This window comes from Falco punctatus (genome assembly GCF_963210335.1).
Source record: "Falco punctatus genome assembly, chromosome: 2".
Classification (NCBI taxonomy): domain Eukaryota; kingdom Metazoa; phylum Chordata; class Aves; order Falconiformes; family Falconidae; genus Falco; species Falco punctatus.
The window spans coordinates 68,784,784-68,812,449 of NC_137581.1; the positions used below are offsets into that span (position 1 = coordinate 68,784,784).

Below are 27,666 nucleotides of genomic sequence, written 5' to 3' on the forward strand. Positions count from 1 at the left end.
AACTGTCTTGCTTTTCAAGGTCTCAGAATTGTTTCCCACCCTAAAATCTTAAAACAGAGAAAGAAGAAAATATGTGAATAAAACACTAAAAATTTGTAACAGTTTGGAAATGTTCTTTGGTGGGTAACTCGATTATTGAAACTAACTCTTTCTTCCAAGTAGATTTGAAGTCAACAGCCCCACGCTTTCCATCAAAAACAATATTATTTGAAAACTCCCAGCTAAGGAACAAGTCTGCTTGGGAGGCATCACACAGTTCTTCTAAAGTATCTGTTTCTTGCTCAAAACAAGAACATTGAGTAGATTTGCCATATGGCAAGTCCTGTGCTTTTATGGATGATGAATAATGAAATTGATCAATATGCTTACTGCTAACACACTCTGCTGATGCCATAACAACACATTTGATTTGTGAAAATTTTTATTATTATTTTAGCAGTGAAGACATTTGTTTATAGGAATTGGATTGAGATCATCAGCTATTATGAAACTGGCGAATCATGGCCCATGGCAACAATTTTTGTCAATCGTGTGACTATGACATGAAAAATGTTTATCTTCAGGCCACCTCCAGAAAGTCATCAGTCCCACCTACTAGCCTGTTCTATAGTAATGTTTGAAAATCCCATGGAAAGATCAAACAAACAGGGAAATCACATGCGTGCAGCTCTTCACCTTCATTTATTTGCTATCGCTGCATGAATGCTGAATGGTCAAAATAATTTGAGCACAGCCATGCAAACCTGTAGGACACATGGTGAGCCATTTTTGCTATGTTAATCACAGTCCCTACTTCTCCCTGAGTTATCTGTCTTCATTCAGATAGCTACATGGAGCTCTAATAGAAGCTAGATGTATTGATATGTATTCAAAAGGCACTTACCCTACATCTCCGCGAGCCACACCCTCTTAGACTCTCAGTCCCTCTCCTCCGGTATTACTTTTTGAGCAACTTTAAGGAGCAAACATGCAAAACAAAGACTCACAGGGAAATGCTTCCTATTATTCACACAAAGGAAGAATTATTCCCACTTTTCTCCCCCAAATTCAACATACTTGAAGTCTCAGCCTGGTGTTACTGATTTCTACAGCTGTGGCAAATTCTGCTATCTTGTGATGTTTGAAGCCTAGAAAAAGGGATGGACAGCACTGTGTAGGGGAGCTCTGTTGCTACTCACTAACATTGATAAACCCATGAGACATGAAAATTAGGGGTCATATATTTACTTAAGTAATCTGGAAGCATTCAGAGATGGAATTTTGTCATTGTCATGGTAGTGAACACACCTGTTCTTTTGAGGACAGAAATTGTAAAAACAGTCCCAGCTACAAAAATGCATGGAAGATACTTGGTTAGATGGTGCATATTTAACCTCTTGCCAAGGTAGGAGGTCCCAAGATCCCATATTCTACTTACCTATTTTTGCAAGAGAGGCAAGGAGGATCCAAAGGGTAACTTCATAGGGAATTTGCACATAGTCATAGTCCACTGTGAAAACATGTAGCCTTGTATCTTGTGAAGAGTCAACAGCTCCCCCATGATCAGATTCATACTGAGGCAAGAAACTCTTGCCCGGGTTGGGCTCATCCACAGTAGCAGCAGCAGAACAGCATACCAGACTCAACAGGGACAGCAACCAGGTTAAAAGCTTTGCATGTGCAAGTGCGGCAGAGCCCATGTCTGGGGCCATGACTTTTTTATTACAGATAGAGCATACAGTGGGTGCATGAAGGTATGCAACGCTCACTCCTGTTGATTCGTGCTGCTCATAGACTTCTTCCTCAGGGCTGCTTCATTTGCCTGTTAAAGGTCATTTTAAAAGTCCTAATGTGCCTGCCCTGTTCCTTGTATTACAGGCGGGCCTGGAGTTTGTATGAAGATACCGGTTCTGCAGGTTCCTCCGACCCAGATAAACCTTGGCCACAGCATCGCCCTGTTAAGGAATAAAAAAGCCCTTTCTAACTATGTTATTTATCCAGCTGCACTGATTTTTTTTTCCCACTGTCACTAAAAAAAAAAAAAAAAAAAAAAAAAGCCGCCATGCACATCATTCAGGCAGCCAGCACAGCATTAGTAAATAGCATCAGGTGGGAGAGACAGTGGCACCCTGAGCAGGCAGGAGAGCCTGGTCCGGACCTTCCTCTCCTGTCCTCACTCCCCGTCTGCCTCCCCAGCGCAACTGGCACCTCAGGTACCACACTTGGCACTGCTCACTGGCCCTGTCTCACCCGGTGACAAAGCTACTCGGTGTGTAAATAAAGGGACTCCGCAGGGCTCACGGCAGGGACATCTGGTGGAGGAGCGCCCAAACTACGTTCTCGTTCAGAAACGTGTTCTCTCTCTCGAATGTATGTGTGTAACTTAGCACACTGTAACAATAACCAGGGGGAGGTCTGGGTCACATCACGTGCCTAGAACTGGATCTTGAATTGTCTTGTATTTGGCATTTGTTTTCCTCTCCTCCTCCAACACGATATTCAGCGTTACGGAACATTTATTTTAAAAGGTGAGTCTCTTCTTTCCACCACAGCTACCATGTTTACTGTTAGGATAACGAAGTCTGCAAACATATTAGTGTCTGCACATAGTAGAAGTTGCTAAAGCCTGTATTACATACATTAGAAGTAAGTAAATTTAATTTACTGGCAAGTTATTCAAATTGCCTGCTGATTTGGTTGTGCTGGAAAACAGTGCAGACTACTCCAAAACAACCAGTGCTGAGGACCCCACATCTGCACTGCGTGTGTTTCAGGGGGATTCCTTCAGACCAGCTGGTCCCACGGCCTTAATGGCTCTTCATTGGTGGAGAATGTCTTTCACTTGACTTTCTATGGAAAGGTATCCAACGTGTACACCTGCGATGCCCTATAGTGCAAAGCAAAAGGCAACAACTGGTGACAACTGGGAGATTTGCTTCAAAACCTTATCATTATCTGAATTAAATCCCTAATGCAGCTACAACTGCAGTGTCAAAATTTTCTGTGGTACAGCCAGTGATGACGTTTGATATTCTGTTTCTACATGAGGCACTACCTTCTGCTTCTGCCCCACAGCACCACTACCGCTCATCCCACTGAAAGCTTTGAACCCAATACAAAATTAGGTGGATGATGTCCAGCCTGCTTCCAAAAAAGTTGTTCTTTTTTCAGTATACCAGTCCTGTTAACAGCAGTATTTCTTGAAGTCTCTCTCCAGCAAAGAGTCTGGCAGATGAGCTATTCAATTAGCATTATAAACCAAGGATTTGTTAAATTGAAGGCCAAATGAAGTCAGCAGAACATCAGAGCAGTGGCTCTCCTACTCAGATTGTCATACCACTAACCATTGCATTACACTTAGCTACAGCCATATACACACAGGCTGCGAGATGCTTTGAGAGTAAGTGATATGAACCCTGGAGAGTTAGCAGCTAGAGGGCTGCAAGGGAGAGACTTCAGAGTCCCTGGAAATCTACTAGCTGTGACAACCAGGACTTTGATTTATAACTGCAACACACCCGTAATGCCAGCAGATGAGATGTTTAGCAACTGGTAGGAATGCTTTCTCCCATTGCAGAAAGGATGGAGGTGCCTGGGATCAGCCTTGACGCGGTGTTCCTTCTTTTCTCAATCCCTTCAACATACCCAGTTGTAGCAGTCTTCCACGGTACTTCCTTGGTGCTCCCACAGGAGGATGTAACTCATTTAAAGAGTTTGGATTTGTCCCACTAGATTGCACAGGAAAATTAAACTGAAAGCTTCCTCTGGAGTTCCTTTTTTTTAATATTTTTCTAGAAAACAAGTATAAAAATATTCCAGAAGAAATACAGTGCAAAGAACAAAATATTCACATGTATGCCTCAACATAACAGCAAAAGAACATAATAAATATAATAAATATAATAATAAAATAATAATTTATGAAAGATAGCTCACATTTACAGTTGTGCACCATGCACTTAGTTTTACTGTGGGGCTGCAGCACTGTCACATTGCAGTCATCCTCACTGTTTTGGAGTGAGCTATTGCTGAGTGCAGTGACAGTCCACGGTGGTCAGCTGATGTGGAAAAGGTCTTTTACATCACTATTCCTGAACCTGCTGTCATCCCTCTGAAATTTCTGCTATTGATATACCAGGCTGAATAACCTTTGGAAAAAGCCTTTTAGGCTGCAGTTTCCCAGCACCTTCGTAGTTTTCACTGGCATGTGGTAATACACATATTTCCAGAACTTCTTGGTTGGAGCAGCAGAAATAGAAGAATTCCAGGTAATGACTGGTAAAATCCGAAGAGCTTTCTTCACTGCTGGAGGCAAAGTCTCTGGCTCTTGGAAAGCCTGGAACTTTATTAATACCAGTTTGATCTTTTTGTCTTCCAATGCACAGTTCACTGCTGCCTGCAGTTCAAAAATGCTTGGTCCGCTGACGTAGGCTGGGCTTAAAATAATTATTGCTCGTCTGCTTTGTTTAATAGCTGTAACAACTTCATCTGTGTATGCTAGAGAAGAAATGGCAATCGTTACTGCATTCTATAATGAACATTTTTATCTTATCAACAGCTAAAACCCAGAAATAAGGAAAACAAAAAATAGGGATGCTGAGCAGTCACATAACCCCTAGAAACGTGCTCGCTATCAGAGGGTACCATGGCTGTTCTTACATAGCCCAGAGTACACAACTTGCTGCTCAGGAGGTGGAGGTCACAGCTGAGACCTCAACACACTTTGTTGCTACTCATACAGGGTCTCAAGGGACACTTTGAGTTGTCTTTGTCTCTCCTAGGGACAGGTACTGAGGCCTTTCTAATTGCTGCAGGTAGCACTGACTGAAGTTGCTCAGAAAGCAACCACTGAAATATTTGGGGTCTTCTTTTCAGAGAATGGAGTCTGCTTGCAAAGAAATTCTTGGACAAGAAGCTTTGTCTCAGCCTAGTAGCTCCCAGCCACCACACTCAAATGTATGTATGCTTCAGGTACAGGGGACAGATATAACGATCAAAACACGGTGAGATTTGAGCAGAAGCTCCAGTACCAAAATATAGCATTTGCTGATCTGGTGCATAAGGTTTTTTGGAAAGTGAAAACCAATTTTATAAAGAACTGAATATTTTCTACCATTCACAGGGATCTTACCTCCTCCTGGAAGGATATCTCTTTCAAGAATGCATAACTTATATCCGCATTTTTTTTCCAGCATATCTGGAAGAAGCTCCAAGGCAAATTTTTCCTCACTAATTAGGGCAGAGTCACTTTCAGAAGAGTCTAGTTTTGCATAGGACACAAATGCATCAAATTCTTTGCCATCTAAAATAAAGAACACCGTATACATTAACAAGTCTGTCTGAAGGATTCAGCTGTTTGCTTAATGCTCAGTTTTCATTTATATCTATTTAAAGTAGGCACAACACAAATCTAAAATTATCACTTGATCATAAAGTACAGCCATCCAGCTACCCAAAGCCAACCCTTAGTCCTCACTTTCTTGCAAATTTTCTAAACATAGACTACTAAAGCAAATGAGGAAGCTACAGATTACTGGTGCAAGGAAGGTTAAATCAGGCATTTATCTGCATTTTCACAAACACAGTCCAGTTTTCACCAGTGGGAGATCTGGTCTCTTTCAGGAAAAATCCATGTTGCAGGGAATGGTTCCCAATCTTTTCTCTGTTTGCCCAAACACTGATTCCAAAAATACTCATTAATGCACAACCTTTTTGAAAAAAATAGTGAATTTCAAAGGAACAACTATCTTAAATATTAGCTGCTTGCAAAAGATGCACTATTTTCATATAGTGTTTCTATCAGAGACTGGTGCAAGTAGCAAAGCCTAAGTCTGATCCAAGTATCAGCTCAGACATCAAGTACTGACCAGTTCCTGAACTTTGTTGCAGTCTCATTAAAAGAATATGTTTGTGAAGTGCAGATGAAAAATATATGAAGAACTTGTCTCAGCTTTGAAACACCCTGGTACCAATGACCCAGGTTAGGCCCATTCTTAACTACAAGGCAAAAGCAAATCTTATCTATTTGCTGAATAAAATTGGAACTAACTTCAGGGAGGAGGGAAGAAAACAAAAAGCATTTCTGGTGAAAGCAAAAAGCACAGTGAGCTCAGTCCAGTTCCTCATATGTTGTTGCCTGATGACATTTAAGGTGTCCTAAGGTTGATGAGACTGTCCAATTTGAGGTGCAAACTATTGGAGACTCAAATCTTTTGGAATGACAGGACACCATGGGGCAGCTCAAATGACATCAGACCCTATGTTCAATCAGCTGAGTTGTATCATGTGTCAATACAGTTAATAGAAACAAGAAAGAAAGAAAGAAGCTGTTTAGCGCAGGATGCTACTGCAGGGTGCTGCTACAGGGTGAGCTGAGAAGCTCTCTGGATTTTACCATATACCACTTCTTCACTGCATGGGAACTGAGATACCTGCCTCCAGCACAGACATCTAAGTAATGGTGTTGAGTATCACCCCATGCCTCAGTGTCAAGCTCCTGATTTCTATCCCTAGATGTAAGATTAGGATCACAAACCTGAGCTAGAGCCATCAAGTTCCCACAGGATCTGGAAGATCCCATACGGATTCCAAGGAGCAAAGGAAACACACAGAAAACTAACAACATGCATGAGCTGGGCACATAGCAGAAAGTATATAATCTAAACAAAACATAGGTGTGCAGATTAGGACTGGAGGCCAAGGATGTGATTAGACAACACACATTGCATCTCCGCTCGTCCCCTCTCCTCCTGGCTACACGCTTCCACCACTTCCTTCCACTCGTGCTGAAGCTCTGGTGGTAACAGAGGAAGTTGATTCAATTTGCTAGCTAGTCACTGTCTTTTACCGAGTGATTTTTCTGCTGGGTTGAGATGATTTAGGCCCACAAGGGTGAACCACCACCAGCAGGCACGCAGGACTAGTATGGGAATTGAAGGTGGGGCAGGGGTTCACTGGACTGGTTTAGCTGAACTCCAATTCAGCTACACCCTGAATTGAAGCTCCTTTGAAAACAATTTTTAAATGACAATAAATTTCACTGCAAGCCACATATTCCTCATTTCACCCATAGAGGTCATTGCAATCTTATTAGACAATGACCATTAATACATACACCACCATTTTCCTTTATAATACTACTATTACAATAGCAAGTTAAAAACAAGTATACAGTAAGCACCACTAGGACCTTTTTTTTCCCCCAGGACTGTACAGAAGAACAGTTATAACCCAAGGAACATTTGCACAGACATTTAAGATGCCCAAAGGGTAGAAAATGAAGAATACCCAGCTTAAGAAAAGTGACTGCATATGTGATCTATAAATGAAATGTTAGTATCACTGCTTCTACGTTGCTTCTTTCTCCTTGGGGAAAAAGACAAGATTTTTAAGAGATGTATCTGAATTGGCTAAGGAGGAAGCCCAAGGGTTAAAGAGGCATGAGAAAAAAGCTGACCTTACTACTGTCTTCAACTACCAACGGTAGGATACAGAGATGATGGAGACAGACTCTTCTTTGAGGTGCGCAGTAACAGACGAGGCAACAGATACAAGTTGCAACAAGGGAAATTCTCATGAGATGTTAGTGAAAAAGTTTGCACTGTGAGACTGGTCAAACACTGCAGCATGTTCTGCAGGGAGATGTGGATTCTCTGTCCACAAGGTCCTGAGCAACGTGGCCTGGGTTGGCTCTGCTTTGAGCAGCATGTGGGATCAGACGACCCCCAGGGGTCCCTTCCAACCTTGTGAGATTTTGCGGTTCTCTAATTCTGTGCTAAAAGGGATGGGAGGGAAGAAATGATGGAAAGGAAGAAATGGCAAAATTAAGTCATAACTACTGCTTTGCTGCTCTATGAGCAAGCCCTTTCAGACCTCAGGTGACTTGATATGCATCCACATGAAGTGAGAAGGACATAATCCTGTGGAAGAGAACACATTTTATGGCAAATGACCTTAGGCAGAGAACTATCTGGGTAGGCACAGCTGGTCTGCATACTCCATGCCTGCATGCTGCAAACGGTGCTGTGTGCGTGCAGTACATGAGAGTCAGGGAGCAGGACAGAGGCTGTGACGGTGGAACCCAATGGTGTCTTCAGCCTCAGTGCACAAATCTTGGCAGGTCTGTCTCTGTCCTACTGACATCAGGGTGAGCTCTGAGGGGAATTCCCAGAGGTTCTTAAGTCAATTTGTTACCAAATAGAGGGGAAATTTTGAGTGATTTCCCAAATCGCTTTTGCCAGCTGTCTTAGGGCTCACAAAAATACTTTCCAAAAGGGCAGTTGTCTCATTGCATATGTATTTATAGACATCTAAATACAGTTATTTCACACTCTTGTATAATCTACATATATGCATACAAACACAAAAGCAGAACAGACACCTGTATCTCAAGTTGTATCAAGATTCAAGAATTTTTAGAAGAATTTCCTTGGGCACATACTATCAGATTTCTTTCAAGCCAATAAGAGAATGGTATGTTAAGTTCTTTGAAGTAGGCACAGTCATTTCTGATACATTTTTACACTGCCTACTGTGTCAGAAGCCCATTTAAGTTGAGATGATGGGACAATGCTGCTATGCAGATTTGAAATATCAAAAGCTGATGACTCTGGAGTAAATGTCAAGATGGTCAACATAATTTTTAGACAGGAAATATGAATACGTCTCAAAAATAAACTTCTCTGTTAGTGCCCTAGATCATCTTATTTCTCTCCTTTGTTTATTCTTCTGAGAAATTATTTGGCTTCAAGTGAAAAATACAATAGACTCTGGAATCCTTCCCTTAGTTCTGCAATGACATCTGATTCTTGTCCACAGGCTTTGTTGAAAGCTTTGGAAGAATGAGGTTAAAGTGTTGGAGATGTTCTATTATCCTCTGCAACAGGACTGCCAGAGTTCAACTTCCTACTCTGATCTTCCACGGGTAAATTAGGGATCTTGTAAAAGGCTAACCGTGATATTTCAGTTGGTGTTAGATATTTCCTCCAAGCTGCCTGGCTTTTTTTCCATCTGAATCCACTGGGCACCTTGCTAGCTTTAACAACCTCTGTATCAGCTCAAAGAGAATAGGGTCATTAAGAGAATTTAACTAAACGATTAATCACACTGGATTAACCCACACAGCAAAAGGCAGTAGAAAAAACGGAGAACATCAATATTACACAATGTTTCTTACCTCCTGTAGTTTCGTTGTGGACCAGATAACTTCGGTACATCAGCACTATTTCAATCCAGTGCTGGTAAATAAGGGCAGTGCACAAAAGGAATGCAAACAGAGTAGAAATGGCGCTGCATAGTACATATAAGAGAAACACTGTAGAAAGAAAAGGGTCTATCATAACTCAGGCTTTCCAAAATTATGTTGACACTCTAGATGAAAAACTCAGTCCAGAAATGGGGGCAAACCATCTCACAATCTTCATTCTTGCCCTGCCGACAAACTTTAGGGAAGTCAGGAATTCATTTAGCTGCAAGCCTTAACATAGAGTTTCAGTTCACCATCAGGGACCTTTTTGAACAGCATCCCCTTGATGGTATGAAAAGCCAATCTGTGATGGAAGGCACAGAGTAAATGGTCTGTGGTGCCACTCAGCAGGGCTGAGAGCAGTCGTTACTTGAGATGGAAAAGTCACATCAGAACACACACAGCTGCACACAGTGCCCTGCTGGAGACTTCCTGTGCCACTCCCGTGATGAATCTCCACTGTGAACTGGGGTTCAATGGTTTAATTTCCACACTGATTCTGGTTTTGGCCTTTGTTTGAAAGGCTGCCACATTCATATCAGTTATGGTAACTTCTCAGAAACGTGCATACTAAAGACTAAGGAAACAGAAATATCCTATGAAAATCAAGGAATATTATTGCTTTCAGCAGCCACTTTGTTTCAGTTTAGTAGATTTCCTATTAATATTCAGAGATGCTATTCTCCTCTTCTTCCTCACGGTTACTTTCCAGCTTCCACTTGACCCACCTGCCTGCAGTAAGTCCCCAGATACCCCTGTCCTGAGCAGTCCTCAGAACAACATGCCTTTCTAGACATATGACAAATCAAACTTTTCCCATCCAGCTTCAAGAAACTACTACAGCTGGCTAAAAAGTCAGTGTCAATGGGAACTGAATTTGTAGCAGTGAGTAAATCAAAATGTGTCTTCAAGGGAAAATAGTTTTACCTCTCTGCTTTCTCTTCAGCTGGATTACACCAGTGGCATTCCCCACCGAATTCTCAGCAAAGCACGTGAAGTTGCTTCTGAGGTCCCTTTCAGTAACTTCTTTCAGTTTTGCAACATGAAGAAGTGTGTGCCCCTTTAAACCTTCTGGATAAACACTAAAGAGAAAAAATATGTATTTGCATGATATCTTTGCTGTTTATTCATACAATCCCCAAATGTCTTAAATACAAATTAAGAGGAACGTGCAACTTCTTAAAGTTCAGCTTGAACTTCTAACAGCAATGCCATATTCTGGTTTGGATCTTCTCTCTGGTTTTTACATTGTAAAAAAATACTAACATCGAAGGTCTGCAGACTGAACGGTTTATTCTTAATTTGTCAACTCAGTGAAATACTTAAAACACTTGGCTAGATTTAAATATATAGCCCTCTTTGACTTCTATAAGATTATTTGTGTTTTTCTAAGATGTAAAAAATTCCACTAGAGGAAAGGCAGGGAAATGGAACTTCAAAAAGGAGAACCAAGAGAGAACTAGCTGGGCAAAAAGGCTGAACAGCACAGCCTCTTGCTCAGGGCTAAAAAGAACAAGAACAGGATAGGCAGAGTGAGAGAGATGTAAGAGACAGAAGTATATGAAATAAAGAGATAACAGAGGAAAATCTCTGGGGGTGAGTGAGGGTTGTGGGCAACAGATCTGCGTCTGTAACTACTCTAGAATACCCAGGGTTTCTGAGTTTCAGCATTTCTCTTTGAAAGGTCCTGCCCTTGGGTCACAGCAGCCCCACGCAGCGCTACAGGCTTGGGGAAGGGGGGCTGGGAAGGGCCTGGTGGGAAAGGGCCTGGGGGTGCTGGTCAGCAGCCGGCTGGACATGAGCCAGCAGTGTGCCCAGGGGGCCAACAAGGCCAACAGCGTCCTGGCTTGTATCTGAAACGGTGTGGCCAGCAGGGCTAGGGGAGTGATTGTCCCCCTGTACTGGGCACTGCTGAGGCCACGTCTCAAACACTGGGTTCAGGTTTGGGCCCCTCACTGCAAGAGGGACGTGGAGGTGCTGGAGCGTGTCCAGGGAAGGGCAACGGAGCTGGTGAAGGGTCTGGAGCACATGTCCTGCAAGGAGCAGCTGAGGGAACTGGGGGTGTTCAGCCTGGAGCAAAGGAGGCTCAGGGGGACCTTATCGCTCCCTACAGCTGCCTGAGAGGAGGCTGTGGGCAGGTGGGGGTCGGTCTCTTCTCCCACAGAACAGGCCATAGGACAATGGCCTCAAATTGTTCCAGGGGAGGTTTAGAATGGATGTTAGGAAAAATTTCTTCACTGAGAGGGTGGTCAAGCATTGGAACAAGCTGTCCAGGGAGATACTGGAATCATCATCCCTGGAGGTTTTTAAAAAATGCATAGTGTGGTGCTTCGAGGCACGGTTAGTGGTGGGCTTGGCAGTGCTGGGTCAACAGTTGGACTTTATGATCTTAAAGGTCTTTTCCAACCTGAACAGTTCTATGATTGATTCCCCGATTCTATGAAGGTTATGTACGTACAGGTGTCTGTAGGTGGTCCTGAAGTCACCTCATATCATGTCACCGCAAAATGACAGTCTACTGTGGCCCTACCTCTGCTAACTGAAGACACACAGGGATTCAATCTGTACTGAAAGTCTGTTTGGAATGTTTTTATTCATTAGAGTTTTTAAAAATAAAGAAACAGAAACTGTATGCATGCAAAAAGCTAAAAACTTGGTAAGAACATTACAAAGCTAAACATTCAAAAGTTAGAAAAATACAAGGAAAAATCTGATTTCCAGTCTACCTCATGTGAGAGAGCAAGGGCGTATGTGAGAAAGAGAGAGATATCATTATTTGGGTTTTTTTCCCATATGACTCTTAAGAACTTGATTTTAGCAGTGACACCAAGGCTTTTGCTTCCCACAGTGTACAGAAAAGTTTTCCCATAAAAACTGCATAGTGAAAGATGCACTTGCCCGTGTTTCATCCACTGTGTTTCTTGCCCAAGTTGGACACCATGTGAGTGAAACAGGGAAGTACAGGAAGGAAAGGGAAGCGTGGTGACTATATGGGTTGTCCCCAAGTCACAGGAAGCCTTTCCCCCATACATTGCTTCTCTCCAGAGTCTGATTAATTCTTGACAGGGAAGATTCCTGAAATCCAGTGTCCTGAAATTCAGCACTGCAAGACCTCAGACTGACTCAAACTCACCGCAGGGTCTGAGGCACCCAAACTCCTTTCAATGTCCACAGTACTGTCTTACTGATCTGGTTTATTCCCCCGCTCAGAGACAATTTTCAAGATAGATTATATGAGTTGCTAGCAAGGCACAACAGGAGGAACACTTGAAAACAGCTGATGCAGACACAGGCAAGACGAGCACCATTCATGTTGAAGCTGTCCATGAGCTAAAGTTTTAGGAAGAAGAGTTAAGACTGTGCAGAAAGTTTGAGTTCCTGACTTTATGGCCATCAATATGTGTTTCTGTATGTGGAGTGTGTATCTGTCACATGTTTATGGACACACACATTAATATGTCGAAGAATAGAGCCTTCTGAATTTCTTTCAGTAAAATATAATCAGTAAAATTGTTGTAGAACAGTTTTTACAGTTGCTGATTGTAGTAGTAATCAGACTACTGGGTTTTTTCTTACCTTGTTTCCTGAATCAATTTCTCATTTATATTTTCTTTGTTGTTTCTTCTCCATGTTACTTTCATTGGAGAAAATCTTTCAAATCCAAACTGTACATGGCATTTCAGTTCAAGTGGCTTTCCTGGAACAAATTAGCACCAGAAAACCATGCATGGACATCACCAGAATATTTTTCTTATAAATAGCCTGGGATCTGTATAACACATGATCCTTCCTTTAATATCCACAAAGATCTGTATCAAGGAAATATATACATTTTATGTAAAATTCTCAAACTCAGAGAGCAAAGCCATTTTGCTTCATCAAGACCTATCATTACCTATCAATACCTCATTTAAACATTTTCTTTTGCTTTCAGATGAGGAATTGAAACTTACCAAGCTCTGCTTCAAGGATCACCACACCATTGGGATACAAGAAGTTTGGTGGATGGGTAGTGGTTTTTGCTGCAATGAACAGGAATGCTGTTAATAACTAAAATATTATCATCAGTGCAGAAGACCAGAGAAAATATCCAGCAGAATTTTCTAATTCAAATGTTAGGTGGAGATTAGACACCCGAGTCTGAAAGGATGATTTATGGTTATTGAGGTGTCTGAGAATGCGCAGGTAAGGAATTTTGTCCACAAAACTTACATAGCTACTTACAGACTTGTTATCTCAGTTACTCTGAGGCATTGCCACCTTATTAAGCTGAGGAGCTCAGGATCTAGCCTGCACTTAAGTTTATTTAGGATTCAGAAATTGGCTCCTCTGCATTGCAAAACCCCCTGAAGGATGCAGTCCACATACCAGTTCCCTGTCAAGCCCCATTCCATGCCCAATTAGCACACATAGAGCACAGACACCTTGTTCACAAGCACAGGTACCCGCATTAAAATAACCATGTTTTTTTCATTACAAGAGCTGCCAAAGGACACAAGTAATGACACCCACGGTTCATACCATCTACTAAGCAATTACTCAGCCTCCAGAAAAACAGCCTGAAGGGGCTAAAACCACGGCTCTGATATTCTAGGAAAGTCCCGTTCTGCAGGAAACCATGCTATATTACACTATTTTTTTTTTTTAAACCAAGCCACAGCACAGACGTGTATGCAAGATTCAGAGGGAGTATATATATGTGGCACCTTTCAAGTGTTTTTCTGACTGTACTGTGAAGTGAGGGGAAAAAAAACAGAGAAGCTCAGTGCGTTAGCTCAGGTTCACCCAGATCAGAATAAAAGTGGAGCTAGATCATGCCTTCTTGGAAAATATTGTGGGAATATAGCCAGAGAGAAGAGTGAAAGAGCACCAGACATTGTAACCCAGTACATAGAAGTCTCAAAAGTTGGTGAGACATGGTTGTGAGATGTGGTTTCCAGGCCGTGTCCTGATGGGGTGCATCTATCTTTCCCATGACTTCTTAGTACCAAATGCATCAAACATCTGCAAAAAAGGGACCAGCTATTCCAGTGCAGAGCTGTCCTCATTAGACTGCAGAGCCAGGTTGCTTCACCTGACACCTTTCTTTCACTCCCAAAACCTTGTTCTCCCTTCCAGAGTGGCCCACTTTCCACCAGGACGCTGAGAATAGGTCCTGTGCTGTTGTCATATAGAAACAGCTGTACTTGAGTCCATCCATTTCAGGATCTAGACTAGATGTAGCTATGCTTTCCTCTGGGACCTGTGTTTGACCAATGTGACTGGGGTGTCTGATGAAAGCATTTTACCACACTCTGGAGAAGAGCATAACCACATCTCTCTTTTAGCAAACTAAACAGTCTCCCTCGTTCCTGATCCTGAGTTGCTAGCATGCTCCCTTGCACAGTGTTGATGTCCAACAGCACTCTGTCAGGCAATATCTGGGCTTCACCTGAAGGGCAGCGCAGGGCAGGAAATGTTACGGAACAGGTCACCATGATTTGAAGGAGAATATAAAACCATGCCATATCACTATGCCAGAGTTCTGGACCGTTTTATTTAGTAATCCATGCAAAGCCTAAAAGAACAGGTCATACAGGCAGTGATGATTCTCCCCAGACAGCACATGCAACAACAAATGGCTTGTTTGTTAGTTGGATTGCTCCCAGGTCTCCTGTTTCCCCTGCTGTTAAAAAGTTATGTGGAAGATGTCAGTGGGATCACTGCCCATCACCTTCGTCATCATTGTCAAGTGAAAAAAATGAAGGTCTCATCCATGCCACAAGGAACGATATTTTTATCTAACTCCTACCTTCCCACAAGCCTCTACATCAGGGACAGAAGTGGGATTGAGATACACTGCTTTTGTACACATTTCCCATGCAGGATTAGCACTCCTTCCCCCTAGTATGTGAGCATCTTCCTAACACTCCCCATAGAGCACCTGGATAAGATTGACATCTGTTGGAGCATCATGAATTCCACTCCCAGATCACAAGGTCTAAACCCTTTTGTAGATTTGATCCCCACTGTTAGGAACTGCAATAAATCAACGGTGCAATTAGATCTTGAAAATGGTGGCATTGTATGCTACATGTTATTACTGAACATTGAAGATTCTAGTCGATGTCCAAAGATGTCCTCAGAACACTTGGAAGAGGATTTTAACTACCATATAACTAATTCAGTGTATGGGTTTTTCAGAACAAAAGCCTGAACAAAAGACATAAATTTGTTAGGAAAGAACAGAGAAAACATACTTTACTTCAGGTATTTTGTTCTGTGTTATTATCTTACTCACCAATGACTTCTACTGTCACTGTTGTTCTCAGTGTCCACTTGATATTGTTGTCATATAGGGTGTAATCACACACATATGTTCCAGCATCGATCTCATAGGTTGGATTCAAGTAGATTTCATTATGCTTAAGCTTTAGGCTTTGTCTGCTTTTCTTATGTGTTATCTGATGACCATCCTAATGAAAATAAAAGAATATACAGGAATTAGAAGTCCTGCTGTTGCTGTTATTAAACTATTTGGACAAGACTAACATGGCAGTAGGGCTAAATCAAACTCTTTCCACTGAAGCCCAAAGAAGGATTTCTTAGGAGTCTGAGGACATTTATCAGTTAAATAAAAATTAAATTAAATTTTAAAATTGTGGTCTATAATACGCACATACTATTATATCTTTGAAATATAATTTAAAATCTGTGGTGAGAGAAATGTGAAATCATGAACCTAATCTATATTAGACTCCTATTACCAAAGAGCAACAAAAAGCATGACTTTTTTGATGGACTGGTTATTTTTTATTTCATAAATAAATTATTTTGAAAACATTTTCATGTTCTTTTATGAGAAGTAAATCATGGTCTTGAATCATCTGAGACTGATAACACTGTCACTACTTTTAAAAGAATGAAAGTCAAATATTTTTTGAAAAGCACCACTATTTTTCAGCTTAGTGTATTCATATTATCTAAAACCATTAAGAATTTTCCTTAAATCAAATTCCTGAAAAAGATCCACTAATGCAAAATGGAAAAAATCTCCTTAAATTCAGTGGGCTTCAGATCAAGATATAGATAAAGATGTACCTCATTTAAAGTTTGCAAGTAAATTAAGAGTAAATTTTACTAGATCATAATTCTACTTGATAGAATAAATAATGTAAATAATACCAGTAGTAACATGCACAGTTAAAATTTCAGACATTTTCATTTGCTCATTTATACAGGTTTAGATGGTATGTTAACACTCTTTACAAATACAATAGGAATAAATCTCAGCTTGCAAATATTTTAGTCATTGTTTAGAAAAACAGTAAGTCAATAATGTTTCAGTGGAGTAGTGTTGCATTAAAAATGGGAGTCTCAGACAGAACGATTTAAAACATTAAAGAATTTTATTTTAAAAACCCTACTTTTTCTTTAGTATATTTGATATTTTCAGAACTTAAAATGTCCAAACAAAACTTAAAATTTTAAATTTCAATCATATGTCAGTTTTGTAAAGAATCTATTTTAATTTCATTTCATTTGATTAATTACTTCAATTTCTTAGCTGAAGAGAAAGCATTTCTAGTCTTCTATTTCATGAAATAATATTTTGGATGTGGCAAATTTCTTTGGCACAAACTTGATATATAGCAATTTGAGATTCTGGTTTTGGGTTGAATTTCTCACGGTGCATTGTCTGCCAAAGAAGAGCTCAAGAACCTATGGCTCGTGAGCATTAACTAGGCCTAAAACTATACCTCCACTGAGTTTTTTTGAATGCTCAAGAGAGTGACTCTTACCTTGTACCATTTTACATCTGGCTTTTTTATATGGCTGTAGCATTTTGTCCCAGGACAAGTAATTGAATTCCCATTGCCAGCAAGAAGATACAGCACATTTGTGTCATAACCTGAACATTTGGCTGCCGCCTTTGTTTGTACTTCCAAAACAATTTTGAGACATGAGATTTTTTCCCTGAGTGATGCAGGAAAAAAAAAAAAAGTTTAACATTTAATACACAAAACTAAAAACAATTTGTTCTTGTCTAGAAAAATAAGCCTTTTGCTCCATTACGTACCGTATCAGACAGATGTACACCCCTGAATCACTGTCCCTTACTGGTTTAAACCAAAGTGCATCACCTTGGAGAGCAGGTTTAGAGCTTTCCTTGATAGCCTTCAGTGGCTCTTTATCCTTCTGATGCCAGAACCATTTCACTTTATGTTCTTTTAGAAGAGAGTTGTTATAAATGTGAGTAGCATCTCTACCTGGTAAAGTGCACTGTAAAACAAACTCCTCACCACTAATTGCACGATACTGTATTTGAGGTTCAGCGTGGGAACATCCTAAAAAGCAGAACAATAAGATATCAGTGCCACCTGAAAGTCATCATGTTTAAAAAAAACACAAACAAAACAAAACTAAGGATACTACAAAAATACAACTTTGCCTTTCTTTGTGTTAAATAGTTTTTTTATGTGACTGGATGCTGGGCTAATAGAGAGTTATTTCCTTAAACATGGAATATGCCAGTGTTTTCAAAAGTTTATTCAAAGTTTTCCAAAGGTTGCCAGGCCTTTTTCAAAAGCCTAACGTGAAAGTAGCTGAGGATTTTTAGTGAACTGATGATTTTCACATGGGTGCTAACCTGTTAAAACTCATCCGTAGAAAAGCAGATGCAGCTTTTCTAGCTCTCCTCACATTAATGGAGAAGGGACTGATACAAACCTGAAGCAGCAAAGCCTGCCCACCACACTCCCTATTTAGGGGAAGATTTACAAGTATTATTGTTTTTCTTCTTTCAAAACTTTTCCCTCTTATGTTTCAGTTACTGTCACTAAAGTTTTTATTTATTTTTTTTATTATTATTATTTTGAAAGCTGTGCTTATCCATCATAACCCTGAATTCTCTAAAAGCTGACTGACCTTGCTGCATAACCCGTCCTGCCAGTCAGGATGTGGTAACCCTGGAAAGTATGGCAGGGTTTCACTTCAGCAGGCAGGAGGGCATGAAACCTTTGGTTCCTTGCCTGCCCACCTGGGAGACTCCGAAGTTTCAGTTTATCTCTGCAAACTGAATCAGATCAAGCTCCTCTGGACACATTGTGTGGGTGGAGACTTTGATATATTTGGTCTTGCCCTGCCTTTCTCTTCCTTCTCCTCCCCAATTAATTTGTTCCATTTGGTTCTCAGGAACTCTCCCTTGTGTTTTCCCTTTTTTTTTTTTCATTAGGGAATGGAATGTTTAATCATATTGAGGGTAAACTGCATTATCAATACTTTAAAAGCTTGCAGAAAGGCTAGAAACAGCTGTTTGCCTGACACAAACACAAACAGGTTCAGGAAAAACTCATGAAGGCATGGCAAAATGCAGATCCATTTTTCTCAGCTGTCAGAAAGCACCATGAACACCAAACCTCACCTAAGCAGACACTTACCCAGCAAGTTAATCTCGCTAACTTCTGCCCCACTGACAAATAATGCTAGGATCCAGCACAAAGTGAGTATGATTTTCTTTATCAATTTTGGTTGGTGTTCTGAAACATTTTCTTTAAGAATCATCTTGCTTTCTGTAAAAGAGGAAAAAAGATATTTTTTAATTAATATTCTAGTAAGATAGGTAGCCAATTATATACTTTATTACACAGATTTAGGAAATTTAGCCAATAGTATTTTTTATATATCGTGCTTTTTAAAAATGGGGGTTGCAGTGCCCTTCCTGCTCCTACTTTTTCACACAAATGCAGGATAGAAGATATTCAAATATATGCAACAGTCTCTTTAAATACATCTTGCATAGAGCTTCTTACAGATGGATTTCCAGGTTATACTTACAGCAATGCAAAACTCCACATCTGGAGTGGAAATGCAGGTCTTTGAGCAGCTGTTGCTGTTAGAAGAGGAAGCTGCCCTCTGAGATGAGAGGGGAGATACCAAATAACAAAATCAGCCTTTAGCTAATGACGGCTATCAGCAACAGACTGAGAAAAATCCATGGAGCTCTGCTGTATCTTGAAGTCCAACAGGCCCAGAGTCCATAAACTGGATTTCTTCAGCAGGTGCAAATGGCATTAAGTCCATAGCACTGGAGTAGAACTATGCAGAGGTAAAATCCTTAAAGCATGCACTGCGTGGACACCAGGTCTTGGGTTCTAATGCTTTCACCCAAGAGACATGCTCCTATTGGGCTTTATTACCAGCTAAAACAGACATACACAAAGATGTCCATTAGCATCAGCAAAGCAACCTAAAAAAGCTCTTCTTTTCCATGACTTACCTGCATGTGAAGCCTCAGGCTTCACTTCTGCACCACACTGCTTGAATGACCCTAGCAGAGACCTGCTGAACAGGGTAACATGCACACCATCACAAGGTATCAGCTCTGTGGTGTGCCATCTGTGAGCTGAGGCTGGAAACACCCAGGGGATTTGGGAGCAAGTCCAAAAAGCACTCATCTGCACCTAGACCCCTATATTACAACATCCTGTCCAAGGTGAAACCCCAAACCCTATTGTACGAAGGGTTTTACCTCTCCTACTAAGAGGTTTGATCTGTATCCCACAGCCTTCTCAGCCACAAGCTAGAGGGAAGGCAGGCTGTCAAGCACGCACACTCAACAGCCATGGCTTAAATAGGGTATTTAGTAAGAAGATATTCAACAGCTGTGCTTGACGTGTCTGGAGTGCCTGATTCAGGAGCAAAGGCCACATGCTTTTCTGATGTTCACTTTGTACAACTGTTTGTTGTGCAACTGAGACCTCGAGGAGGTTTTTCCTTTGCTTGTTTGGCCAAATACAGAGTGACTCTGTATTTGCCCAGCTCCTACAGAGGCACTGAGCCAGCCCAAGGTAAAAAAAAAAGAAAAGGCTGGGCAAAAGCTAGTCCTTTGTCTGTTGGCACCTCATGCAAACCAAACACAACTCATGCAGGCAGCAAGAGAGCATCCAGTGCAGACTGAGCTAATAAAAGAGGTGAAGAGAACTCCCACTCTGCATGTTTTCAGGCAGCTGTTCTGTGTAGAGAGGAGCACTTTAGTCACCATTCTCTTCAGCATGCCTCTGTTCCTTGCAAGTGAATGGAATGATCTATTTTTACTCTCAGAGGTCATATGGAGTATAGGTTAACTTATTTGTCTTAACCCATCTCAGTGCTTTGTTACAGATTGGCTGCTGCCAGCTGTCATCACCCCATACATCTTTTAAAATCATCCTGAAACTCCAAGCCAATGCACATCTGAATAAAAGGGCGGTTTCCTACCAGCACTGGGCAAAAGCCCCACTAAACTTTTAATGCACTGCAAAATGGCCAATGGATCCAGACCTTGAATCTGCTTTGATGACAGCCATAAAGACCTCCCTCAAGACACTCATTAGGGCTGCATTTCTAGCCTTATTAATACTGTATGAAACAAAGGAAGATGTTTTGATTCATTTCACCCAACAGCCCATGTGGCAAAGGTGTACTGGTGCCAGTAGCAAGCAGGACCCACAGGCCTTGTGTATATTTCAGTGTTGCAGTCCAGTGAGCCGATGAGCTGATGTCCCTTGACCTGGTGACCCATTCACTCTGTTAAGCCATCAGAAGCTACCTGAGGAGTGCCTGACCTGGCACAAGATGAGCAGTGGAAGAATTACTTCCCAGCCGCCCATTTGTCTGTAATCGGGGACATGCAGGCTACATGCAGCAAAGCCACATCAAGTGACCATTTGCAAAGCATTTAATAATGCCAGTGACATATAATCTCTCTGCTTTCTAGTTTACTTCCATGCTAGCAGTGCCCTCCTCAAGCTCAAAAGGTCACCAAGAACGGGGAAGAAGTGTGAACGGGAACAGTTACCTAATGAGCGTGACAGCTTTGGTTAGCAACCTTTATAATTTTACATTGTCTTTTGCTAGCCATGGGAAAATACACCACTGCCAATCTTTTTGCTAACTGATAACACTTTTATTAGAGAACTTCAGAAACTTTGCATTTTTATAGTGCTTAAAAAGTATGGTAGCATGTGAAATTAAGAAGTGTCATCTGGCAAGTGTGTTTGACAGGAAGAGAGAAATTCACAGCAGAAGCAGATGGCAGTTAGCAAGGGAAGGGGGTACCCGAAGCAGGATAATCTTAAACTGACTGTTCAAATGTATTTGCACTACAGGTGGACTCAAGGTGATTCAGTGACTCAATGTATTTAGTGACTCATTTTATCTTGTTCAGTATCTGTCAGAAAAAGAAAGCACTCTGGGCAATGTATTATCAAGAGTCTTTCTGCCTTTCTCTGCCACGCACACACCAATATTATCATATCCTTAGTTTAGAGATTTAGGATGCCATTTAATTGGAAAGTAACTTATATACAAAGGAAAGTAATGTGGTTTTAGCATAATTTCCTGTGGTAAAATAATGTAAGAGGGAAGAATAAGAACTGTATTATTTTGACTACGTTTCAACTCCTAAAGGACTCTCAAAAGAAAGCAATAAATGTCTCTTTCATAGCATTTTGTGTGTATTTACATAACATATAAGTAAAAGAAATTAAATTCAATTTCTTGAGAGCTGCACCAAGTTTCATATATCTGAAGTCTACTAAAAAATGGCATGCTGCAGTCTTACAGTCTGCTGTTCTGTTCCTGATGAAAATCACTTCAGCATCAGAGCTATCAATTCCTGTGTCTTGTACTTGACTTACACCAATGGAAAGGCAAACCTAATCTGATTTGAGAAGTGAGATTAGTACTAATCACACAGACGAAGAAAAAAGCTTTACCATACCTATAAAGCAGAAAAAGCAATCTGATGAAGCTACTTACTAAGACACTACTGTTTTCTCTGACCAAGCAATTGAAACCAATTTACTTTAAAACACACATTCTAAGACAATAAAACCAACTCACCTGTCAAGCAGATGGGACAGAGAGGGCTAGAATCTGAAGCTAAAAGCTAGAATAATAATAAAAAAATAATTATCTGAAAATCTTACCTGCACATCCTATACTACATGATAAGAATTGTGGTTAGTTCTAGCTGTGCACTGTGTTGAATCTGTTTCCTTTACAGGAATTTCCTCTACCTCACTGTCATCATCCCTTCCTTTCTCAGTTTTGCTGTGTTAGGTTCAAAATTTCCGGGTTGTTTTCTTGTAAAAAGAACAGGGGAAAAAGCTTTGCCTCTAGTAAAAGATCAAAGCCTTTTGGGTTCTAAAATCTTCTATTTACATTGTATGCAAAAATGTGTTGGACTTTTTCATTTGCTTCATTTAAGGGGAGGAAGGATAAAAGTTGATTTCTTCTTTGCCAAAATGCTGCTACTAGATGGTTCAAAAAAGCGTGTGATCTCTGAAATCTACAAGAGAACCACACTCCTACCCAGTTTTGAATAACATTCACTATAAAAGTCGAGTTCTCCTTACCCTTAGCCTCCTCAGCTACCTTCCAGTGGGCACTATAAGGGGACTGTGACACACTATTATTTTCTTTCTGTGTCATCCCAGTTAAGACTTGGTTACCCAAATGCAGCTATCTGTGACCTGCCCCTTGGACCTGCTAGGCTTCAGCATATACAGTCCCAGCACGTTCCAGCCCCCTTTCCAGGCTTCCTGTATGGATGTGAAACACAAAAGAGGCTCCATGGTGACTCAGACTACATAAAAGCATCTGAGAGCACCTGGCCATCAGTTCAGACTCCAGTTCTCCCTACTTCAATAGAAGTTATCTAAATATATAGGTCCATCAGTTTGCACCAGACTTATTTCAAGAACTTGTTTCTTCTTTCCTTGTGTGAAGTTCACTCTCTTTAGTGAAGATTGGGTCAATTACTCAATTTCCACAAGAAGCTAAAAAAATCTTTTTGCTGTATAACAGAGGATTTCAATGTTGCCTGTTTATGTACACATTCCTTTATGCAATGATCAGTATTAACACTTGATTCTGTTGGGGTTTGAGCATTTGGAGATAGAGGATTTGTAGTCTCAGCTTTCACCATGTATTTAGCTCTCTGCTCTTTCCAGAACAGAGCCCACTGATGATCAAGCTTGGTGATTGCCCCCTAAAATATTTTCAGTGCTTTGCTCCAGTACAAACCATTCATTTGGTTTATAGGTTACAAAAGGCTCCGATGTATCTCTGTAGATTTCATTATAAAGAGTAAAGCTTTTTGAAGGTGTTGTTTCTAACAACGAAAAAGGCATTTTACTTTCTTCTTCCCCTGAAGGAGTTACTGAATTCAACACAGATAAAATCAAGCCCATGCCACTTTCAAGCCATTGCTCAGACTATTGGAAAGAGAAGATGGTTCTCTCACAAAGACACATCTTACAGACACAAAATATACTTCATTAATTTTAAGTACTAATTGTCCTACTCTCCAAGTAATAAGTTTATTACATTCAAAAAATTAAGTAGAGCAGTCCAGCTCTCAGAGCAGATCTTAGAAATACAACAGAAGCATCAGTCACATAGAGTGTTGAAAGCCATGCTGCCAGAAGACTGAATGGTGTGTCATACTGGTTACTACACTGGAAGAAAGTCTTGTCAAATAGTACCAAAAATTTGTCTGCTCCAGTTCACCCCTTCCCCTTTTGTAAAAGTAGCATATGTGCTAAACAAGCAGCCTCACATCCTTGTACTTCCCAGGTTCATAATAATCCTTCGCTGCTAGAGCAAGTTTATAAAGGAGAGGGGAACACCTTCAGAACACCTTCCCTGCTTCGGCTCTCTCTCTTCCCCTCCCCCCCTTAACTCACTCACCCTCCCGCTCACACATTTAGTGTGTTTGGTGCTACAGCTCCAGGAAATTGCGCTTCCCCACCCCTGTGGAAAGTCAAGGTGGGGGTCCATACCTTACCTTGTCCATCTCACTTTCGCTCCAGCACTTTGCCAGACAAGAAGCAGGGGAGGAAATGCACCATCTTAGTGTGTATGTAGTGTAGTCTTACAGTGATGGAAGAATTACATCTCTTTAGTATTCTGGTACTATTCTGGTGTAACACATTTACACATCACCTCCTCCTCTGCCCAGCTATGGTTAACACCGAGTGGGTAAGAAATTTTCCGCTCTGATTATCTTCTACACTGAGTCAGTGGTGTTGGTTCTACTATCACAGGAGGTGTCTGAACAATAAACAAGAACGTCTGTCCATTTTCTACAAGGTTATAGCATCAGTGAAATGGCATACAGTCAAGGGGGGCTTATGGAGCGGTGGGGTAACTCACCTATTACTCCTCTGTGAAATAAGGGAAGGTGGTATTATTTAATACAGATTTGCTGCACCACAGTGCATTCTCCCTTGGGCATCAGGGTGTAATATGGCTAGTGCCACAGAAGTACTTTGGATTTGCTAACAACTAAACAGATCGCTTGCCAACAGAGACAGAGCAAAGCAAGTACGCACAACCATTTCACTCTCGCAGTCTTCAGCAGTTAATTAGAAAAGATTGTCTAGCACCTCAAATTTCACGGATATTCCTCCTTGCCTTCCCTGGTAGTCTAGCCAGCTTATTGCATAGTCTAGCCTGCTTATTGCAAACCAAGAAGCATAAAACTGACAAGGATGCCCATTGTCATATTAGGGGGTTTCTTTCTGAAACTTCCTGTGCTCCAGCACAAAATTAGGTCAGAATAGTTTCCCCATTACTCCCATAGGAAACCTTGCTGTTCTAATAGCTTTAATGCCCGTTGTAAATTTATTCATGACCACTTGTCCTTGCATGAATACCATTCCTTAGCTTAAACAGCTCTTCTTTCTAGTGCTTTTTCTCTTCCTGTCTGCATTTCTTGACAATGCTACTGCTCCTTTTCCTGTTCATTTTACAAGTCTAAACAATTTAGACTCTCCTAGGACCCCTTCACATGATCCCTCTGGTGATCCTCATGGCTCTGCCTTTGCAGGTCTCAAGGTCTCACTTCGCTGGCAGCACTTCATTGCTATTTGCATTGTGTTGCTTGACTTTCCTTCATCATGCTGGCAGCTGGCAACAATCCTGAGGTTCTCAGAAGTTTTAATTTCCGAAGTATGAGCTCTTTCCTTGTAGTTAGTTCCCAAAGGCAGTATCTTCTTTAAGTACTACATAAACAAATGTGCTTAATATACTACATATTAAGGCACTATACACAGACAGAGACGTTGTTATCACAGCTGAGCTGAGTATTTAGGCTTGAGTCTCCAGCTGAATGCCTGAATTCAGAAATGTGGTGTACCCCATAAAGAAGTCCCTCAAGAGATCTCTTTGCCAGGAATATTTAGATTATTCCCAGGATTTACTGACAGCTAGCTCTTCACAGACACAGTCACTTCTGAATTTGCCCAATTTTTCTAAAAAGTCAGATTCATACAGCATTAAAAATAGCTTTGGAACATCTTACGGAACAGCATTCCTTCACCGTAGTGAAAAAACCTCAAACAGCTACAATTTTCTTGCAATGCATAGTAAACAGTTTAGTAACCATATATTGAAATGAGGTCTGCAGCACATCACATAAATTGGCTTAACCATGGGAGCAGTCAAAAGAATTAGAGCAATAAGCTGGGAAACTATTTGATTAACTTTCAGAAATACCTTAAGCTACCAGTGTACTGAACTCTGCTATTTTTGTATTTGATACTTAATAAGCAACAAATATATTACACTGGGCTGCGGGATATCTTGCTGATGTAAATCCTATATCTCACCAACAGAGGCCAGCTGCAAGATCAAAAACTGCTATCAATATAAGAGACAAATCCCTGTGATGAGTTCTTTGTATGTTTAGCTGACAACGAAACTAAAAAATGAGACTATTGTGGTCTGCCTGCAGCTGCTTTCACTGAAGTTCAGGAAATTTGGATTGTTGAATCACAGGAAGCTGTCATGAGTTGATCAAAACTGGAATAGATTCTTGCTGAGTCTTTTTTCCATTTTGCTACTAAACCAGAAAACTGTTTCCCCAAGAATGATCACATTTTCTTTTTCAAAACACTGAATACTTTTCAACTACATCACAAGTATCTCACTAGAAAAGGCAACATTTCAAACATTTTATTAAATATTTGTAGGATTTCATGATGTAAAAGTTGCTTCTCCTGTGCAAACCAGACCATAGTAATCTCTACAAAGAAAGCCTTTTTTTTTTTTTTTTCTTTCTCTGAGAAACCAATAGTTAAGGACAACTTCAATATATAACCACAGTTGTACAGTAACCTTCCAGGCCAGACTCATGTGTCTATCTTCATGTCTGCTAATCTTTATTTTCTTGCCACTTTTCAATGACCTGAGGCATCAGTCTACCAGTTTCTGGATGTGACACATACAATTCTGGACCATCCTGCACAAGTCGACTGTGTATTTCCTTTAGGTCTGATATCTCCAGCATACCCTAACCTTGCTCTGCACACACAGTAGTCATGTGCCCAAAGTGCATCCCTGTTGGAGCTCTCCTTTTTGTACGACCGCAATGGTTATGTTTAACTTCTAGTTTGGTAAACAAGCTACCAACAATCTGCTTCTGTGCACCTCTTGGAATCATAGAATCACAGAATCATTTAGGTTGCAAAAGACCTGTAAGATCATCAAGTCCAACTGTTAACCTAGGACTGCCAAGTCCACCACTAAATCTTCAGTTGCTCTGCAACATAACCAGCAAATCTTGCAGTTCCCTCTGCCCTCTATCCCTTTTGCAAATCTGCTTTCTTTATGAACTGGAGAGTGGTGGAAGAGGCTCTTAAGCTTATGTTTAACCTTAAGCTTGCATACAGAGCAACACAGCTGTTTGGGGCAGGGGGGCATTTACTCCTGTTTCACAAGTTCTGCCCCTCCTCATATTTTTGTAAAGAATGCAGATGGTAAATAAGGAACAGAAGTGCTTGTAGTAGGAAGAAATTAAGGATGTGGAACTAGATGTAGTTTCCATTTGGAAGGGCCCCTTCACTCAAAGAACCTCTCCAGAATTGGTGCAGACGCTGAAGATGGACACACAGTTCAGGGCACATGGACAACTGTAATTCACAAACCTTCTACTTTTCCAGGACTTTATATGGTACTACACTATAGTATTGATACTATATACAATAGTCCCAACTCTTCCCAATGTTTATGTTCAAATTATCAACAGACAAGAAGACCTCTTTAAAACTTTTTTTCCAGCCTGCATTGTGTGTGGTAGAAAGGGGTCAACCAGGAACAGTAAAAAAATGCAGACACAAACTATGCTCTCCCAGTCAGTACCATGTTGTAGTACGTGCAAGAGAGACAAGAATCTTCAAGACTGGTGACTTACAACAGCTATCTCCTCACAGATCCCACCTGCACCCTCCTTTGGAAAATTACGTACTCCAATCATTTGTTTGGATTTTCATTTGTTTAAATTGTTCTACAGTACAAATGAGACTTTTATTGCTTGTGGAGAGCAAGTCTAAACACTCTCTTGCTATTTCTTGCATTTTTTCTTCTTACTATAAGTTTAATTTTTGATACTCACTGTTGTCTAACTGCAGCAAAAA

General features: G+C 40.8%; 2 protein-coding genes across 4 annotated transcripts in view; both read right to left on the bottom strand.

The window, feature by feature from the left end:
* SLC9A4 (solute carrier family 9 member A4) overlaps nucleotides 1–3,785 on the bottom strand; it is a 60,009-nt gene extending 56,224 nt beyond the window's left edge. The window contains exon 1 of the mRNA XM_080377292.1: nucleotides 1,418–3,785. Coding sequence (XP_080233418.1) covers nucleotides 1,418–1,691 — 274 coding nt within the window. The 5' untranslated portion in view covers nucleotides 1,692–3,785. The remainder of the gene's footprint in view (nucleotides 1–1,417) is intronic.
* A 130-nt stretch (nucleotides 3,786–3,915) lies between these two features.
* IL18RAP (interleukin 18 receptor accessory protein) lies at nucleotides 3,916–27,564 on the bottom strand. Of its 3 annotated transcripts, XM_080377293.1 has the most exons (12): nucleotides 24,036–27,564; nucleotides 22,088–22,133; nucleotides 18,643–18,774; nucleotides 17,283–17,550; nucleotides 17,005–17,179; nucleotides 15,504–15,678; nucleotides 13,177–13,245; nucleotides 12,800–12,920; nucleotides 10,151–10,305; nucleotides 9,155–9,292; nucleotides 5,111–5,281; nucleotides 3,916–4,476 (listed from the first exon to the last, which is right to left on the bottom strand). In XM_080377293.1, the coding sequence occupies exons 1-12, from the start codon at nucleotides 24,042–24,044 to the stop codon at nucleotides 4,103–4,105; spliced, it is 1,833 nt and encodes a 610-aa protein (XP_080233419.1). In that variant the 5' UTR covers nucleotides 24,045–27,564; the 3' UTR covers nucleotides 3,916–4,102. The 3 variants fall into 3 exon arrangements, with proteins under 3 accessions (XP_080233419.1, XP_080233420.1, XP_080233421.1); XM_080377294.1 differs by lacking the exon at nucleotides 22,088–22,133; XM_080377295.1 differs by lacking the exons at nucleotides 22,088–22,133; nucleotides 24,036–27,564 and adding an exon at nucleotides 22,174–24,025.
* Between the last annotated feature and the right edge of the window lie 102 nt (nucleotides 27,565–27,666).

Bases quoted from the DNA above. Each gene is read 5' to 3' on its own strand.
- IL18RAP (XM_080377293.1), bottom strand. The intron at 17,551-18,642 runs GTAAGTGTCTGC...TCTGCTTTTTAG, and splicing joins TAGCGAGATTAACTTGCTGG to GATGTTCCCACGCTGAACCT. The intron at 13,246-15,503 runs GTGAGTAAGATA...TGTTCATTGCAG, and splicing joins AGTGACAGTAGAAGTCATTG to CAAAAACCACTACCCATCCA.